At 45.3% G+C, this 18,884-nt stretch overlaps 2 protein-coding genes across 2 annotated transcripts; one reads left to right on the top strand and one right to left on the bottom strand.

Annotated features, from left to right (window-relative positions):
- The first annotated feature begins 279 nt into the window (after nucleotides 1–279).
- LOC101780350 (villin-4) lies at nucleotides 280–8,828 on the top strand. Its single transcript, XM_004976653.2, has 24 exons — nucleotides 280–486; nucleotides 654–735; nucleotides 1,486–1,585; nucleotides 2,059–2,127; nucleotides 2,246–2,485; nucleotides 2,567–2,744; nucleotides 2,820–2,952; nucleotides 3,098–3,260; nucleotides 3,367–3,517; nucleotides 3,603–3,703; nucleotides 4,090–4,245; nucleotides 4,775–4,843; nucleotides 4,916–4,984; nucleotides 5,084–5,221; nucleotides 5,308–5,436; nucleotides 6,074–6,221; nucleotides 6,335–6,345; nucleotides 6,440–6,580; nucleotides 6,673–6,798; nucleotides 6,936–7,001; nucleotides 7,505–7,823; nucleotides 7,925–8,091; nucleotides 8,168–8,332; nucleotides 8,425–8,828. Exons 1-23 carry the CDS (start codon nucleotides 381–383, stop codon nucleotides 8,279–8,281), a joined length of 2,976 nt encoding a protein of 991 aa, XP_004976710.1. The 5' UTR covers nucleotides 280–380; the 3' UTR covers nucleotides 8,282–8,332; nucleotides 8,425–8,828.
- A 7,869-nt stretch (nucleotides 8,829–16,697) lies between these two features.
- LOC101780751 (probable xyloglucan endotransglucosylase/hydrolase protein 16) lies at nucleotides 16,698–18,225 on the bottom strand. The gene is made up of 3 exons (XM_004976654.4): nucleotides 17,688–18,225; nucleotides 17,353–17,552; nucleotides 16,698–17,198 (listed from the first exon to the last, which is right to left on the bottom strand). Exons 1-3 carry the CDS (start codon nucleotides 17,973–17,975, stop codon nucleotides 16,793–16,795), a joined length of 894 nt encoding a protein of 297 aa, XP_004976711.1. The 5' UTR covers nucleotides 17,976–18,225; the 3' UTR covers nucleotides 16,698–16,792.
- Nucleotides 18,226–18,884: the final 659 nt, after the last annotated feature.

Raw genomic sequence — 18,884 nt, forward strand, 5'->3', positions numbered from 1 at the left:
AGGGACGGACGGATGCAGGCAGGTGATGCACGGACGGACCAGATCAATTGCGTTTTTCTCGAATGACAGGTCGAATCGGGCCGTGCTGGGCTGGGGTCTTATTTTTTCCTTGGTATCGGGCCGTGCTGGGCTGGCCTCGTTGGAATCGAGCCGTGCTGGGCTGGGCCACTCATATCCGGCGTGCCCGGGGGCATGGCGTTCAACAATCATCAGCAAAATCAGAGGGGCAGGCTGAAAAATCCACGCTAAAAAAAAAAATACTCCAATGGAGCCGATGCGGCAAACCAACGGCGTGAGAGAGGCGCGCTTTGTTTTTGTGAAGAAGCTGGGAGACGAAGAGACGCTTGCGCTCGCCGCTCTCCTGAATCCGCCTTTCGCGGATGGCCATCCACTTCGCCCCGCTCCCACCACCGCTTCCTGGACCGTCCCCCCCCACCCCCAAAGAATTCCCCAATTTGATCGGCAAGAACATCACCCCGGTTTCAGGTGAGCGACTGATCGAAATCTGCCTCCACTTTGTTTTTCCCCTCCACTTCCACTACGGCTTCTGTAGCCTGTGAGAATTGATTGGACACTAGGTTCCCGCACGCGATGTTGTTATAAGCGATCTTTGTTTATTGCGTAATGCTGGCATCCTTTTGATAAGAAATCAGGCAAGGGTTCTTCGGCAACATCCAGCATGTCAGTGTCTATGAAGGATTTGGACCCGGCATTCCGCGGAGCTGGGCAAAAGGAGTATCCTTTTTCGTTGGCTTCCCTGCGTTATATGATTTCTTCATGCCTGGCAACTTTATTTCATTGAAACACATTTTCAGATCACCAGGATAATTTTATTCGACTGAAGAAGTGTGTATGCTAATTGATAGAACAATTGGGACAATTGATTATAACTATTAGAAACATGCTGATCCGAGATTAGATGATTAGTGTGGTTGCAGCTAGTCTGAGAAATATAGAGAAGTTGCATAAACAGTTTGTGAGTTAAGCTGTTAAACAGCACTTGCATTGTTTTCTCACTGCCCCTATGTAGTGATTGCTGTTAACTATGTCTGGTTTTATTGTGATTTGCTGCTAATGTTTGACATGACTCTAAAATCGTAAAATGGTGTACGTGACACACAAAAGTTATTTGGTTGTTGCAACTCCAGTATTTGCCGGGAGCCACATGTTTTGATAGTAATGTCTAACACAGAATAACTTTATCTGACATGATTTATAATGCTATCCATCTATCATGAAGTAAATGTTCAGCTCTAGAACGAAATTAAGAGCGGAGATATATTGTATAGGGGAACTAATTAAAAACTTTTTGATAACTAAACTAAACAGAAATATTGATGAAGTTGGAGTAAAGATCGAGGAAACACCAGTTCTATCCTTTTAAGTTACTCTTCGTCATTTACCCAAATAAACACTGTATTGATGCTATTTTGTTGTCCGTTAGAGTTCATTGTACTGGCATTGCACTCCTTAATTTAGTTTTAGTGGTCTGGAGGTATGGCGTATCCAGAATTTTAAGCCAATTCCTGTGCCAACATCTGCTCATGGAAAATTTTACACGGGTGATTCATATATCATCTTGAAGGTACGGACATACTAATGCCTTGTTATATATCCTTTTCTTTTTGAAGATTATTGGTGCATCATATTTGAAAGGCAAATTATTTCGTACATCTTGAAACAAAAGCTTAGATACTTTGAGAAATCTGTGATAAAAATATTTTCTTGGCTTTCTTTTTTCTATTTCCCATTCTTCTACCATACTCCCTCCGTTTCAAAATGTAGGTCGTTTTAGTTTTTCTAAGTACATAGATTTTGCTATGTATCTAGACATAACCCTATATCTAGGTACATAGCAACATCTATGTACCTAGAAAACCCAAAACGACCTACATTTTGGAACAGAGGGAGTATAATGCAACTCTTTATCATTTTGTTGCATGATATGCTTCACCATGATGAACTTCTCATGATGATATTGCAATCTGTTTTTTGGTTGATCTCAGTTTTGCTTTATGTTTACTGCACTGAATATTTGTTTCCTTTTGTTCCCTGCAGACAACAGCGTTAAAGAATGGTTCTTTTCGCCATGACATCCATTATTGGCTTGGTAAAGACACTAGTCAGGTACATACTCAAACCATTTGACATTGCATTACTTCATTTGCTCTTGAGGACTACTAGTATTATAAAGGCCTTTTTTTTGTTAAAGCTCTCCAAAAATTGCCCTTGTTTTTCTTGGTAGGATGAGGCTGGAACTGCTGCTATTTTAACTGTGGAGCTTGATGCTGCGCTTGGAGGACGTGCTGTCCAGTATCGGGAATCACAAGGCAATGAAACTGAAAAGTTTCTCTCATATTTTAGGCCTTGCATCATGCCACAGCAAGGAGGTATAGCTTCTGGGTTCAATCATGTAGAAGTGAATGAGCAGGAGCATACCCGCTTATATGTGTGCAAAGGAAAGCATGTAGTCCATGTTAAAGAGGCAAGCTACCTAAAAAACTATATTTTTTTTCCAATTAAGGTCCGTTCATTTTGTTGATTATGTGTTCTATTCTGTAACTAGGTTCCTTTTGCTCGTTCATCCCTTAACCATGACGACATATTTATTTTGGATACCAAGTCCAAAATTTTCCAGTTCAACGGTTCCAACTCATGCATTCAAGAGAGAGCAAAAGCTCTTGAAGTTGTGCAGTATATCAAAGATACTTTCCATGAGGGAAGGTGTGAAGTTGTAGCGGTTGGTAAGCGAATACATTATGTACCTATACTATTTGGAATCACATTTACGATGACATGACAAATTAGATTTCTCATAGAGGATGGAAAATTGATGGCTGATGCTGAAGCTGGTGAATTTTGGGCTTTGTTTGGTGGCTTCGCTCCTCTTCCAAAGAAGTCGCCTTCAGAGGATAATGGGGAAGAGAGAGAAAATGTTGTCAAATTGCTATGGTAACTCACTACCATTATTCCCATGTCAATAAAACATCAGCATATAAGTTGCCAGCAAAATATCTTCTATTTAAATTATAACTCTTTTAGATTAATATTCTCTTGAAATTGCAAAACTGAGCGGATGATTTATTTGACTTTGCAGCATTAACCAGGGAAAGCCGGAACAGATTAATTTTGACTCCTTGGCGCGTGAGTTACTTGAATCAAATAAATGCTACTTGCTCGACTGTGGTGCTGAAATGTATGTTTGGATGGCTAGAAGTACTTCTTTGCAAGAAAGAAAGGGTGCGAGTGAAGCTGCTGAGGTTACTTCTTGTTTGTATATAAAAAAACTCATGCTGGATGTTAAAAACATATTCATTTTTTACATTATGCTTCTGTGCTCACTCAATTCCTTTTGCTTCTGTACAGAAACTACTCATGGATGATAGCCAAACAACACCGCATGTTATCAAAGTGATTGAGGGATTCGAAACAGTTATGTTCAAGTCAAAATTTGTTGAGTGGCCACCTACGCCTGATTTGAAACTATCATCTGAGGATGGAAGAGGCAAAGTTGCAGGTTATGATCTGCTTATTGTCAGTTCCAGTGCAAGGTATGGCTACAAACCAAATTCCACGCATTTATGTATTATTTCTTCCTGCAGCTCTCCTCAAAAGTCAAGGATTAGATGTTAAAGGCTTGATGAGAGCTGCACCTGTAAAAGAAGAACTCGAGCCTTATATTGATTGTACAGGTCATTTACAGGTACTATTTTTGCTAACTCTTATAGATCTTTTTATGAGGTGCTAGGTATCTTCCTTGTTTTTGGCTCTTGCTGGGTTCCATCTCTAGCTTACCTCAACTTGCTTTGAACAAAAGGCTTTGCTGTTATTTCTAGGTCTCTCCCTAAGATTCCATTCTATCCACTCAACAGCACTCCTCCAAAATAAAGGGAAACTACCTTTTATACATGTATACAAATATGTTAACTAGATCACTAGCCTCCTGGTATCCCAAACTCGATCTACACCCATCTCCTTTGATGTCCGACCTCCAATCAAAGTTTACTGACAAAAGTTCATCATAGCATTCATCCATTTACTTCTGGTGTAAGCTTGATGGTGGTTTTGTTTCCTATACATTGGCTTCAGGTCTGGCGTGTAAATGGAAATGACAAGGCTCTTCTGTCAACCCTTGATCAATCAAAATTTTACACTGGAGATTGCTACATTTTTCAATACGCATATACCGAAGACGACAGGGAGCAATGTCTTATCGGAACTTGGTTTGGGAAGAAGAGTGTTGAGGTAATAGGAGTGCACAAAATCATAGTTACTTATGATCTGTGGTATTTAAACGCACATAAATTTGTATAAGTGAAGAGAGATTTTCATAATTTCGGAAGTGTTGTATCTGCCTATTCCAATTAAATGCGTACTTGCGAACGTGCGCGTAGCGCGTTGGTAAGGTTGCTCGCTGGAGCACCTGCCGCCCGCGTTCGAGTGCTGCTCGACGCAGGTTCGCACCTGGTGCTGTGCACCTTTAACATTGTCTGCAGCCTCTCTCGTGTGGTGCCACAAAGGGAACACGACACACCCATCGGCTACGGAGTCATATGGTTCTGGTGATCTCTTCAAGGACGTGGTCTTCTAGTCTGTGTGTAGTTGTAGGTCTGGTTATGTATGTGTGGTGTGAGTGGGGCGTGCGTGAGTTGGGTTGGTGTGTGTACGTATAGGATCAGATACTTCAGCTGTACCTAGATGAGACGCATAAAAAAATGCTTACTCAATGCATGCTACATTGTTACTCCATCTGAATGATCTTAATTGTTTTCAGGTGGAGAGGGCGGCGGCGATGTTGCTGGCTAGCAAGATGGTTCAGGCTGCAAAGTTCCAGGCTGTCCAGGTAACCAGCTGGTTATTTATATATGTATTAAATGAGAATGACAATATCTAATGTACTCTTTCTTACACACAGGCTCGCCTTTATGAAGGGAAAGAACCGATTCAGTTCTTTGTCATATTTCAGAGTTTTCAAGTATTCAAGGTTTGCTTTTGGTAGTCAAATCCTTGGCCTGATCTGGCAATCTGACAGACTTCAAATTGAGTGTTCCATCCTTCTTTTCTGTCTGAATCTTCAATGTAGGGTGGCCTTAGCTCTGGATACAAGAACTTTATTGCTGAAAACAATATTGCAGATGACACATACTCTGAAGGTGGGATTGCTCTATTCCGAATTCAGGGCTCAGGATCAGAAAACATGCAAGCAATTCAAGTAGATGCAGTATGTCCGCGGTCATACTTTTATCTGTAAAGATATATGTGAGAAATCTTAGTAATTAGTTACTTCATCTCTTTCATCTTTTCTAGGTGGCTTCATCCTTAAACTCGTCCTATTGTTACATGTTACACAATGGAAACACTGTGTTCACATGGACTGGCAACCTTACAACCTCACTGGATCATGACTTGGTTGAGAGGAAGCTAGATGTAATTAAGGTTTGAATATTCTTCCTTATTGGAGCAAATATGAATCTTGTGCTTATGCAGCTTTCCCCATTGCTTACTGCATTGGTAACTTGGTACCACGATAAAACCTTGATTAACCACCCCTGCAAACCTTAATTAGTATTTTTCTCTTCTTAATGCAATAACACACAATTCTCTTATTAGGCCGGCATCTTGTTAGTGTAGCAGTAATTCCTTCTCTTTTTGCAATTTAGTATTGGAAAATTAGCAACGCACATCAATGGGTGACACGTCTACTGGACTGTCGATTTAGTTGTTCCTTACAAATGCGTAGCGGCTTCTAGATAGTGTTTTTAGTATGTTCTAGGTGCACTGGATGTTCTTTTGTTGTGTTGGTCTGATTGAGATAGGGCGGCAAGGAAACAATGTATTTGTGTTCATCTGAACTCAGGTTTTTAATACAGATCAATAATGAATGTTTGTATCCCTCACTGTTATCATTGCCCTCACCCATCCACAAAAAAAACTGTCAAAAAAATCATTACCCTCATTATCACAGCATACTTGTATAGTGTTCTTCAGTTATTCAGTTAACGCAATAGATTTGTTTTTGGTATGCCAGTCCTTTGTCTTAACTCCTTTGTGCTTCTCTTTTTTTATTACACAGCCTGATCTGCCTTCTAGGTCACAAAAGGAGGGGAGAGAAACCGACCAATTCTGGGAACTACTGGGTGGTAAATCCAAGTATACAAACCAAAAAGTAGGAAGAGAGCATGAAAGTGACCCTCATCTTTTCTCATGCATCATATCCAAAGGTAATACTATATATGTTATCCTAAGGATCTACCAGGTGGAATTCACTATCTAGCATATGCTCACAGTTCTTCCTTTTCTTTGGTTACTAATGTTGCTGTTTGGGGTCATGAAGGCAATATAAAGGTAAGCAAAAGTATGAAACAAAGATGTTAAGATTTTACGGCTACATGTGTTCATTTAATGCCTAATACAAACTCTTTCAAATGCACTTGATCAGGTCAAAGAAATACACCACTTTAGTCAAGATGATCTAATGACTGAGGATGTTTTCGTTCTTGATTGCCACTCGGACGTATTTGTTTGGGTTGGCCAAGAGGTAGATGCCAAAGTGAAGTCACAAGCTATGGATATTGGAGAGGTAAAAAACAGAATTCACCATGCAAAGTCTGACTAGAAATCATGATTTTTTTTGTTTTGGTTTCTTACTTTCCTTCTCACTGTAACTGCCAGAAATTTCTTGTTCTTGATTCCCTTATGGAAAAACTCTCGCCAGAAACACCAATATTCACTGTGTCAGAAGGCAGTGAGCCACAATTTTTTACTAGGTTCTTCAACTGGGACTCAGCAAAATCTTTGGTAAGTAGTTTATGTGTGGTGCACCTGCTTATTGTTAATAATGACCAGGGTTATTCCATGAGATTAACACCTAATGATACCGATAGTTTAGTTTTGGAAATTAAATGCATCTTACCACTTTTGAATTTCTGTTGCAGATGTATGGCAGTTCATACCAGAGGAAGCTTGCCCTTCTCAAGGGTAGAGCACCTCCATCACTGGATGTAAGTCTGTCAAATCATCTTCCAATATTTTGGTGCAAATCATTTTCCACCCACTTGGGAATCAGTTTCAGTTGCAGTATTTGTTTGCATAAGATCTTATTATTCATAGGTTTTGTTTAAACAGAAAAAAAACTGGTGAGTGGTAAAGGAGTTTTGTATTAGTTTAGCAGGAAGAAGAAGATCTAAAGTCCAAGAATCCCAAAATTTTATCCATAGACATATACTCTTTATTTCTATTCGTATTCTTGATTTACCAATATCCATAATTCGTTGTGCTTATGTGCATGGGACCAATGACTTCTTCTGCGTGCATATGAATGAGTCCACTATTCAAATTCAGGTTTTCAGAATTTTAATTAGAACTATTATGCCATCTGTGTATGGATGAGCCCTAACGTATGCTGACCATAAGGTTTGGTAAAAGGAATAGAGGGTGGCTCAAAACAGCATCTGAGTGATAGTCCTATCTAAAAACAACTCTTCTACTATCTCCATGTTTTCAGAAACCAAAACGACGAACACTGGCATTTACAGGAAGAAGTTCGGGACAAGATAAATCTCAGCGTTCGAGAAGCATGTCCACCAGCCCGGATCGTCCCCGTGTTCGAGGAAGGTCCCCAGCCTTTAATGCGTTAACTTCTGCCTTTGAGAACTCAAGTAGTACCAGGAATCTTTCCACCCCTCCTCCTGCTGTCAGAAAGCTTTTCCCAAAATCTGGAGGTCCTGATCAGTCAAAGGTGTCACCCAAAAAATCAGCCATCGGTGCTGTCACCAATTCATTTGATGGTCCGATGAGAAGTATAATACCAAAGTCAGTAAAAGGTACATATAATACTACTCTTTTGTTTCCAATTCTGCCTGATCGCAGAGACCAAATGTTTAGTACCTAACCTTCTTGTCTCTGAAACTTTTGCAAAATGAAGCGAGCCCCGATCCAGAGAACGTGATACAGAAGGAATGTGCCACAGGCTATTGCAATGTAGGTGAAAATGAGACGGAAGATGATGAAGGCCGCACGATCTACCCTTATGAACTTCTGACAACCACAGCTGAAGACCCTGTTCCCAACATCGACGTGACCAAGCGAGAGGTGAGCAACCGTTCTTCCACTCCCCATCTGTCAGATCAGATGATGACATTCAGTTACTGTTATCAATGGGATGCAGTCCTACTTATCGTCTGCCGAGTTCAGAGAGAAGTTCAGGATGACCAGAGCAGCTTTCTACAACCTCCCTAAGTGGAAGCAGAACAAACTGAAGTCTGGTGTTCAGCTCTTTTAGCCTGCCCACGGTCGCCTTGTCTCCCTGAAGGCAGCAGGCCGTTTGTGAATTGTGAGGACCGAGGACAGCAGTTTTTACCTTTCGAATTCTTGCTTTCACCGTCAGTTTTTTTTTTAAGCTCTCCTTGTTCTTTCCGTTTACAGGACCTAAGATTGTTTGCTGTCCGACCATCAAAGGTTCGCACGACAGAGATAGTTGCAGTAGTCTTTCGTAACAGCAAAAGCATGCTGCATGGCAAATTGATGGAGCTACAATTGACGAAACTGTAGGACCAACGCATAAACGATTGACGAAACAGTATGATAATGCCTAATTTGACTTACCATTTGCTTCTTATGAATGGGAGTTCAATGGATATATTTTTCGAAGCGAACAGGGAGCTACATGAAGAAATTTACATGTGCAGGTGTAATTTTATACTCCCTCCGTTCCAAATTGGAGGGAACGGAGGGAGTAGTATTTTGGTTTGCTATTTCAAATTCGTGCAAGGTGTCTGGTAGTTATTCCATGGAAACTACTGAAGCCTTGCATATTAGGCAAATAGGGACACAGGAAAAACTGCAAATTTCCAATAGGACAGGACAAGTCTATTTTTCCTTGTGTCACAGCTTACATCCAGAACGCCACAGGGTCGGGTGCGTGCTGAAAACGATCGTGAGCAGCCTGGTATGACATGGATGCGAAAGCCCGATGGTGAGTGGTCCGCAGCCCTCCTGCCTCATAGTACTTGAGCACGAAGGAGGTCATCTCCACCACACGGAGGCGCCGGTCCGAGTCGTCGTTGTCCTCGCCTGCCCGGCACTCGAGAAGGCAGAACCTGCTGTCGCCCATGTACACGAGCGTGGCGCCCATGTGGTGGTCGGAGTCAGCGTGGAAGAACACCTCCACGCCGATCCGCCATGAGGGCATGGCCTCGCACCGAGAGACGGGTGGGACGTCGCAGCAACAGAGACGCCAGGCCCTTCCTTGTAGTGGCAGACCCCGACCAGAGCGTCCAGCTCACGGTCGTAGTAGGCTCGCCCATGGAACGGCAGGAGCCACTCGCCAATGTAAGTCCACTGGCGGGCCTCGGTGTCGAAGGCGAAGGTGCTGTCCCGGCCACCGTGGTAGTAGGGATGCGTTTCGGCGGTGGTTGGCCTCCAGGCCCGTACGGACATCAAAACGGTGTGCCCGTCCGGGTGCAGCGCGTAGCAGCTGACGCGATTGGACGCGAACGGCGCAGGCTCATTAACTCTGCTCCAAGACCACGGCTGGTCACCGGGACCGCCGAGCACGTCGACGTTGAAGTACACCAACGCCATGAGACTGCCGCCGGCGGAGGCGTACACCGGTTTATTGCTAATGCTGACGAGCCCGCGGCTCGGCGGGTGATGGCATACCGTCTCTCCCAACGTCTCGGTGTCGAAAACGGGTACGCCGGGGCTCGACTCGGGCGGTTGCATCGCAAAGATTTTGGTGCCGTGGGCCGCGAAGCAACACGAGAATGGGTGCTGGGCCTCGATGCAGACGAGGGGGGACTCGGCGGGGCGCGCGTCCACGCCGGGCGCCGAGTGGAAATCGTCCTCCGCCACCCTGTAGATGCTGTACCCCTTCTCCCAATCGTCGAGCACCAGGTACAGATGCCGCCGCCGCCGCCGCCGCTTGGCGGCCACGAGGCCAGAGCAGCGGACCAGCGACGGCCACTTTGACATGCCAACTTTTGGTTCGTCCCCGTAAGAGTCTCTGCACGGCAAGGACTTCCTCTTCTTTTTCTGTGTATGGCTCGGCTCCATGAGGATTGAGGCCCTTTGCAAAGAGAGGTTTTTACGCAAAGTTCAATGTTGGGGACCTGGACTTCGACTCGTGATCTCGGTGTCATTTCCTCAATTGACTTTGCAATGGTTTCGTTGTTTATTCCCTTGCAGGCAGAAGCAAACATGGACGAGACCCGAGAAGTTAAACTTGGGGGAAGCCGACTTCGCAGGAGGCGAGGGGGCAAGCTGTCAGGCGAAGTCCGGCGGCGCAGCGACTGGGCTTTGCAGTCGCGAAGAGGTCACATGGAGAAGTTGATACCAATAGTGGGGACGTCGTGTTGAGAGTGAGGCGCGAAGTCGTGGCTAGGTGACTTCGCAGCTAATGGTCATGTCCTGCTGAGTTGTAAAGTGATGAGGTGTGAAGTATGTAAAGGGGTTCTTGAATATTTTTCGAATATAGCCGTTAGGGGTGTAATGAACGAAAAAGTGTAAAATGTTTGGTCTATAAATAGTGGTGCAATGAGCCAATGAATGAAAACAGGGCACGTTCCAGACGGAGGGAGAGGAGGACAGATTGGCTATCCTAAAGTCACTCTTTTCATCAGTTTTATCTTATTTCCACTGGTTGGCTCCATTCTTCGGGGGATGGTTTTTACCTAACACTCAACACGCTGGACGCGGCCGTCATGTTGTCCTTCCCACCATGGTCCTGCTCTTGGAAATCGCCTCCGCGATGCTCCTTCTCCCGTACCTCCTCGCCTTCGCCAGGTCGCCTTCCACAGCGTTCGGGCAAGCCCAACCTGACCGCACCCATCTTCCCAACGTCAACGGGTGGCTCCACCTCACGATGCACACCGCGGTAGGCTTCATCATCCCAGCGCTCTACATCCTCGACAGGCTTCGAGCTGGGGACATAGATGGCATTGCCACCACGGCACCACACGTGTTACTCCTCTCCACGCATTGGTGTTCACCGAGCAGCGATATGGGCAGGCACATTCTCACTCCTTATCAGGTCTGTGGTTGAGTGTCCACTAACAGGGTCGTTGTTGGGCCAATTGAGGTCAATGCTCCTGCACGCACACCCGTGGATTGGAACCGAGAGCTGGTCATGGAGGCTGCCATCACGCATGAGGCCATCAAGCTGGAGCTCGACACGATGCCACTATTCGTGGGGTCTGCGGCATGCGGTAGGAGGGTGACCGAGATGACAGTGCAGTTGGCGGGGCGTCATCATGTAGGCGCAACTGCTGTTATGCGTGTCCACAGCCGCCACAGCGTGCGCGCTGTGCGTGCTGACATCGCTCCACCGTTCATGATGCATGCGCTGTGCGTGTGTGTTGACGCTCGTTATTGACACCTTTATACCCATGTTTATCTTCATTAATGATATGAATTTAACACATCATAACTAATAAACCGGGCATTTTCCAATATGCAATATATTTTGGAGGATATTCTATTTTCACAGGAAATTGAACTTAATGGAGCAAATTTGGATAAATCCTTGAACAAGCAACGAACCAAAGGAAGACGAAGGCTAACGGGATCAAAAAGAGCCTAGGCCGATCAACCTAAGAAGGCCCAGGTCAATCGGCCTAGGGTCCTCCGACCCCCTCTCATGCCTGTATCGGTATATTTAACGATCACAGATAAATCCGCAAGCGCACGAATATATCGTTGTAGTATTTGACCTAAGAGTATTCTCAAGGGTATCATATTTTCCAAAGGAAGACGGGTAGGTCAAAAGAGTTTACTATACATATGAGTATACCATAGATGTATAGAGATAATACTCAATGGGTAAGATAGATAGATAGATAGATAGATAGATAGATAGATAGATAGATAGATAGATAGATAGATAGATAGATAGATAGATAGATAGTGTGACACACACAAGAATCATCTTAAGATAACTAAGCTAGGGAGAAGGACTAAGAGTTAGCTCTAGGTTCATATGTACTTCCTATATATTGCACAGATCATACAAGCATAACATACTCAGGCCTATGCACCCAAGCACACACGGGGAGACAGTACCCGTACTGGTTTCGTCCAGTAAAGTTACTGTTAATTTACAAACTCCTATAGCGTACGTGAACATGAAGGATTACAAAGGACCAACAGGGCTATCACCACCTGCAGCCTACCTCTGTGACCCGTGGGGCAAACTCATATCCAGTGAAGCTAAGCAATCCAAGCATCATGCTTGCATTGTTAACAACACTCCAGCCGACCCGAGCTATTGTGACAAGGGCTGAAGCCGCCATAGAAATGGCCATTGAACCGATATCGTAACATAGATCAACTAAGCTATACTGCTATACAAGGTATATATGCACTCACAGTATGTAATGAAGCATGGTCTCAAGGCATACATGGGCGTATATAAGCCTATACTACGATAGCAGGGGTATACGACTAGCATATGAGCATATAAGCCTAGTATATCAACATAGAAAGGGTATATATAACTCATGCATATAAGAACCAAGCACAACACTATATAAAGAAGATGTATACTTTGAATAGAATAAAGTCAACCTATGAATAAAAGATACAAGAGTCATACCCTAGACTTCAAGAAGACCTGGAACCTAAAGTAGAGCTACTCTAGCCTAACTTCACTAACTTGAAAACTAAGAGGAGAGAGTGATTCACTAGTTGCGTGTGTGTCCTAGAATGGAGCCCCTCCCCTCATATTTATAGGCTCTAAGAGGCGGTTCTGTGAGGTAATCTTAAGGGAATATCCTTTAACCCACCTATACCGTCGCCATGTGGAAGCTGGAGACAGGAGGGTACAAGGGTGGTTCGGCCGAATCCCTTGTTTGGCCGACGCCCTGTGGGCCCCCTCGCAACTGCCTTTCTCCGGGTGACTGCGTGGTAGGTCCCAATGGCGGTTGTGTGTGTTATCCGGTGGATTGAGGCGGTTGTGGTAGTTTGTGGGCCCTTCAATCCATGGGATGCACACATGGCAACCTCCCATTAGTCAGAAGCGTGTTTCTTGGATCCATAGAGAGTGTTTTCTCCATCCTTTTGTGCTAATTCACCCGCAACTAAATATTCTCCAAGGACAAGTGGAACTACATTATTCGAAACTAAATATACGTGTAAAAAATGCCAATCCTCCTTTGCAAGGATATAGTGTTGTGCTTGGTTCTTATATGCATGAGTTATATATACCAATACACTATATTGACGGTCACATTTGGTACTTAATGACCATCAACAGCTCGTGGCAGGAACTCCTCCAAGATGACTTATGGGCTAAGTTTGCAAGGATATGGCAAGATGAGTTCGGAATTAAAGAGGATCAAGTGGAGATTTGGAAAGTTATCAAAGATCAATCTCATCCCGGAGTTATCGATGTGCCAGGCCTATATGCAAGTGAAAAGAAGATTTCAAGACACCTGAGAAGACTTGGAGACAAAGGGAGGCACGAGCGAGCAAAAGGAAGGCCCAGGTCGATCGGCCTGGACCCACCGAGGGTGTTCCTTCATCCCTCGCCTTCCAATTTATGCCACGAGTTCTCCAGACTATAAATACCCCGATTCTCCATCGTGCACCACATCCAAGATGACGTATTCAACGTGAAGCAGCAGAGAAGCAGAAGGAGCCTGAGGGACACCACTTCGGAGAGCCGAGGGTCATGCAGTTGTCTGGGGATTAGCGTAACTAAGCCCTAGTCGGCGTGATCACCCTGTGAGGAAGATCCACGTTGGAGTTCTAGAGCTAGGATCATCTAGATCAAGGTAGGATCCTGGTGATTATCTTGTGATGTACAATCATTCATGGTGAAGCAATAGATCTGTTCGTGTTTTTAGCGATCAAAGTATATCCTTCTATGGTTTTATGCTCTTTTAGGTTTGCTTACTTTTCAATCTATGATTGATGATAGATTGCTTAGGATGTTTATGTTGTCATGGTGACCAGATTTGCATGCCTAATCTACCATTGAGTATAACATGTTCTTTTGATCGTGCCCTTAGATTTCCTATACTGATAGAGAGGATTGTGATGAGATCTTTCTTGTGGAAGATGGGGATTTTCGGGAGTCTGACCGGAGGTGTATATTTAAAGATGCTTTTACTAAGATCATATATGTGTTGCTTTGCTATCCATGCTCAGAATTACAATATATGCATAATCTAGGTTGCTCTAGATTTGCTCTATCTATTTTCTGTCTGTATATGCTTAGTAAATTAGATCTGAATCACTCATCAATAAAAGGTTCATACTAACAATTCTAGTTGAAATAGATCTTATATTATAAGTTCCACGCATTGAGAAATCTTGGGAGATACTTTGAGGGAAGAGCTACAACTAATCATGTGCTTGCGGTTCACAATTGGCGTGCTAACTGCTGTCAACAGTGTGCTTCCCATAATGACTAGGACACCGAGAGCGGCGACGGTGCACTGGTGTGGTCAAAGTTCCATGTTCTGGCGCGGGGACACCCATTGACGAGGAGAGAGGCAGGCAGGCGCAGGTGGTGGTGGACGGGGAGAGAGAGGGAGGCAGACGTTGGTGGTGACATGGCGAAGGAGGAAGGGTGGCAGCACAGGCGAGGAAGAAAGAGCGACAAATCACTAGATTGCGGTTCATAGATTAACAACTTTATGCAAAACGTACTTGACAGTTGGAAGAAACACATAGCACTTTAATATTAGGTAAAGATTTGTACTCAGTTGTATCGATGCAACCTTAAGATAACTAGGCCAGCTATTAGTTGCAGATAGAATGCAATGTATCTTTGATTTGTATCTTGAAGTTAGTTGGCCTAGATTTATCTCAAGATTACTTGACTTGTAAGCCATGCCATGGGGCTTTTTCTGTCCTGTATCAATAGAGATGCGGCCCCCAAGGGGCTTCAACGCTTCCTAAACTTGACATGGTACCTCCATAATCGTCGCCCCCTGACTCTCTCGGTCACTAAAAAGCTGACCAAAACCAACTCAATCTTTGGAAGGTGCAAGTGATGCCGCCCATTCGTGGAGCGCAGCTTGAAGGCCTCGTCGATGGAACGGATGCTGCGCCGCCAAAAGAGATCACCAAGGCAGTGGACGGCAAGGCCGTTAAGAAGCCCAATGAAGAGTATGGCAGGTGGATTGCTCGTGACCAGCAGGTCGTGAGCTATCTGCTAGCCTCGATCTCTAGGGAGGTCCTCACTCAAGTTGCTAACAAGAAGACAAAGGCTGAAGTTTGGGGTGGCATACTTGAGATGCTCGCTTCCTAGACCCGAGCGTGGGCAGTGACCACGCGCATCACCCTCGCAACGACGAAGAAGGGCAACATAACCATGTCTGGGTACTTCAACAAGATGAAGTCGCTCGCCGACAAACATGGCAGCAGCCGGCAAGGTGACCAACGACGACGAGCTCGTTGGCAACATCCTCACAGGCCTCGACTTCGACTACTTCCTAGTGGTCTCAGTCGTGCTTGCACGTGTTGAAACCATCTTTGTAAGTGGGCTTTATACACAGCTTCTTACTTTTGACCAGCTCATGGATCTGCTTCATGGCGGCTCCCAGCCGTCAGCCAACTCTACCTCCCACGGTGGACGCGATGGAGGGTGGGGAAACTAACAAGGACGTGAAGGAGGCCGCAGTGGCAGCACTTATGGCAATAGCAACAATTCCGGCAGCCGTGGTCGCCACCTTGGCAGCAATGAAGGCAACAAAGGCGATCACATCTCCAACAACTTCAATAGCGGCGGTAGGCGTCCAGCCAAACCACGCTACCAGGTGTGCTTCAAGGTCGGTCGCACCACAGGAGAGTACTAGCACATAGGTTTGATGAAAACTATATGCTAGACAACAAAAGCATTGCATCTGCGATGAACAGCAACAGGATCGATTCCAACTGGTACACCAACACTGGGGCATGCTGCTGCCTGGTGATAACAACGCCTTCTTAGAATTTCATCTGAATTTTTTCTTGATCAAGGATCAGGCAATGAAGATAACTGTTGTTCATATAGACGATAGTATTTTTCTCGATGAATTATGACAAGTAGTCTAGAAATGGTTGCACATTTTCGTTCTAGTTTAAGCTCATCCTCTAGAGAAGAACCAAAAAAAATGAAACAATCACACCCAGGGGAAATTTCGCGTTTTTCGAGGATGAGTGAAAAAATAATTTCGGTTAAAATATTTTGGAAAATTTGAATTTTGCTTAATTATATAAGTCCAACAAGGTTAAAGGAACATGTATGAAGCAATAGTGTAGTGGTACAACTCAATCTCTCCAATCAAAAAGTCGTGGGTTTGATTCTTCCGTGCGCTTCATTTTTTCCACATTTTCCTCTTGCTGACATGTGGGGTCCACAATTCACAAAATTAAAAAAAAATCAAAGAGCTCATTTTCCTCTTGCTGACATGTGGGGTCCACAATTCACAAAATAAAAAAAAATCAAAGAGCTCACACGAGTCGTACCCAAGCCACCGTGCATGAGCAAAAGAGGCCAAATCACTAAACTATGCATATATTCCCTTCATCCTAAATTATTGTTCATTTTAATTTTTTCTAGGTGTATAGATTTTTGCTACGTATCTAAACATAATATATATCTAGATGCATAGTAAAAAGTGGGTATCTAGAAAAGTCAAAACGAATAATAATTTGGGACGGAGGGAGTAGATGTCAATAGAAGTTGTGTACAGGCGTTAAAATTTAAAATTGATCCAAAAAATTCTGAATTTCACGAAATTTCGGTTTTTACAGAAATTTTTTTGAAACCGAAATTGAAAACCCTGATCGCACCAACTCTTGTACTCTATGGCAACGCACACTCCTTGGGGCGGAAGCCATCGGGGAACCTCGTGGAGTCGGTGCAGTAGTCGTAGATGGTGTACCTCTCCTGCGCCTCCCTCAGCTGCTGCCGCTGCTTCACGTCGTCCAGCCCGCCGGCGGCCCCGCCGCCGAGCCAGTCGCCGCCGGACGGGTCCTGGCCGCACACCCACGCGACGCCGCTCGGCTCGCAGCCGCTGGCGCGGTAGTTCCGGAAGTAGGCGGTGAAGGGCGCCTGCGTCCAGTCCGTCTTGACGCGCCCGCCCTGCGTCGCCCAGCCGTCGGCGTCCCAGAGCACACCGTTCAGCCTCATCGGCTGGTACACCGGGAAGGGCACGCCGGCGTCCCAGTGGTTCCTGAACCGCCGGATCGCCATGTTGTCCACCAGGATCCTGAAATGAACTCGTCAGATCATCTGATGTTTCTCTCATTTCTGAACAAAAAGTTAGTTGTTTTCAGAAACACCGTTCAAGGCTCGTTACTGAAAGCTGTCTAGTGCTTAAAAAATTCAAGAAACTGCAGATGCAGAAGAGAGAGGCTTATTACAGGATCTCGTCTGAATTCCAGACGATGGAGTAGGTGTGGAAGTCTTGGGTAGGGTCGAACCAGAGCCTGTACTGCACCTCCCTGCCGCCGGAGCCATTGGCGAAGATGTTGGTGTGCAGGGTGTACGGCTCGCCGGTGACGTTGCCCAGGAACTCCAAGTCGATCTCGTCGTGGATCTTCCACTGCCCCTCAGAGATCAGCTGCGGCGTGTTCCACACCACATAGACAGCATCCATCAGTCAGAGACAGAGAGGAAGGAACATGGTCATTCAGAGATCGGTATCATCCAATGAATGTCAGAGTTATTCTTGCAGGTCTTGATGCTCATCACTCACGTAAACCGTCGTGACGGTGCCGGCGGAGTTCCCGGCGACGAGCTTGATGTCGATGTCGATCCTGGCGAAGAGATACGACTTCTTGGACCGGAACCCCGACCCCATGACGCGGTCCAGCGACAGCCCGACGGTCTGGCCGCCGTCGCTGTCGTTGAGCAGCTGCGTCGGGCCCCAGAGTATGTCCACCTGGTCCGTCATGCGAACACCACCGGCAGCCACCCAAGAGACGGCGGCCATCATCGTGAGAGCCGGCAGGCAGGCTAGGAGGCGCGCCCTAGCCGGCGCCATGGCTCCCGGCTGCCGGTGGTGTGGAGTGGCTGTGGGAGACTAAGAGTGGCGTGTGCGGGCGGCAGGGAGGCACTGGTCAAGTGCAGGGGGCTATATTGCAGAGACTACAGCCTGCACGCAGTGCAGGACTACCAGGGTCAAACTCCACGCGGCGAGATCGATGCCATCGAACTCGGCAACGCAATGGGGTACTGTTGGGAGGTGTAAACAAGCTTGGGTTAATGGCTGGCTAACGAAGACCTAAGCATAGAAAAAGGATGAGAGATTCATGGCTGGAGGGGGAACAGAGCTGGCTGGAAGCGAAGCAAGAAGTTGACCTGATTTAATGTGCTGGTCACATGCGTGTCCAAAGAGCGTAAATGCATGGGCATGGCGGCTTCTGATTAGGTATCTATATCTAGGCTTGCAAGAATGCAAATTGAGGAGAGACATTGGAACCATATGTGGTGCAGATCCTCCGGGCAAAATCGCTAGACAGGTTTAGATATACACAACTTTGTAGACCGTCCAAATATAAAACTTGAGGTTATGTTTATTGTTTTCTCATGTACATGAGAATTGAGATCAATGTGAGTGGCGACATGGGGTCCTCTTGGGACAACTGATGCATCGTCTGCTCTGCAGGTTCACACTACATGCTGTACGAGTTCACTAGTATAACTGAAGAGCACAGTGGTGCATCGGTTAGAAGGATACTGAAGACTGAAATTAGATTGCTGCAAGACACACCCTATTTGAATGGGAGAAATGACGGAAATTTTTCTTGAGCGTGTTCTACCAATTTGTACCTTGCAGATGTGCCTAGGTGCTCTGAGCAACAATCCTCATGTAGGTGCAGAGTATTTTTCACTGCTCCCGTGTATTTTTCACTGCTCCCGTAGTATACTGTAATTCTGTTTCACCGTACAC

Source organism: Setaria italica, chromosome VII (genome assembly GCF_000263155.2).
Source record: "Setaria italica strain Yugu1 chromosome VII, Setaria_italica_v2.0, whole genome shotgun sequence".
Taxonomy (NCBI): Eukaryota; Viridiplantae; Streptophyta; class Magnoliopsida; order Poales; family Poaceae; genus Setaria; species Setaria italica.

Coding starts and splice junctions, on each gene's coding strand:
- LOC101780350 (XM_004976653.2), top strand. CDS start 381: ATGGCCATCCACTTCGCCCCGCTCCCACCACCGCTTCCTGGACCGTCC. Junction 1,586..2,058: donor ATTCATATATCATCTTGAAG/GTACGGACATAC, acceptor TGTTCCCTGCAG/ACAACAGCGTTAAAGAATGG. Junction 3,518..3,602: donor TGGAAGAGGCAAAGTTGCAG/GTTATGATCTGC, acceptor TTCTTCCTGCAG/CTCTCCTCAAAAGTCAAGGA.
- LOC101780751 (XM_004976654.4), bottom strand. CDS start 17,975: ATGGCGCCGGCTAGGGCGCGCCTCCTAGCCTGCCTGCCGGCTCTCACG. Junction 17,553..17,687: donor GCACCGTCACGACGGTTTAC/GTGAGTGATGAG, acceptor AACACGCCGCAG/CTGATCTCTGAGGGGCAGTG. Junction 17,199..17,352: donor TGGAATTCAGACGAGATCCT/GTAATAAGCCTC, acceptor AGTTCATTTCAG/GATCCTGGTGGACAACATGG.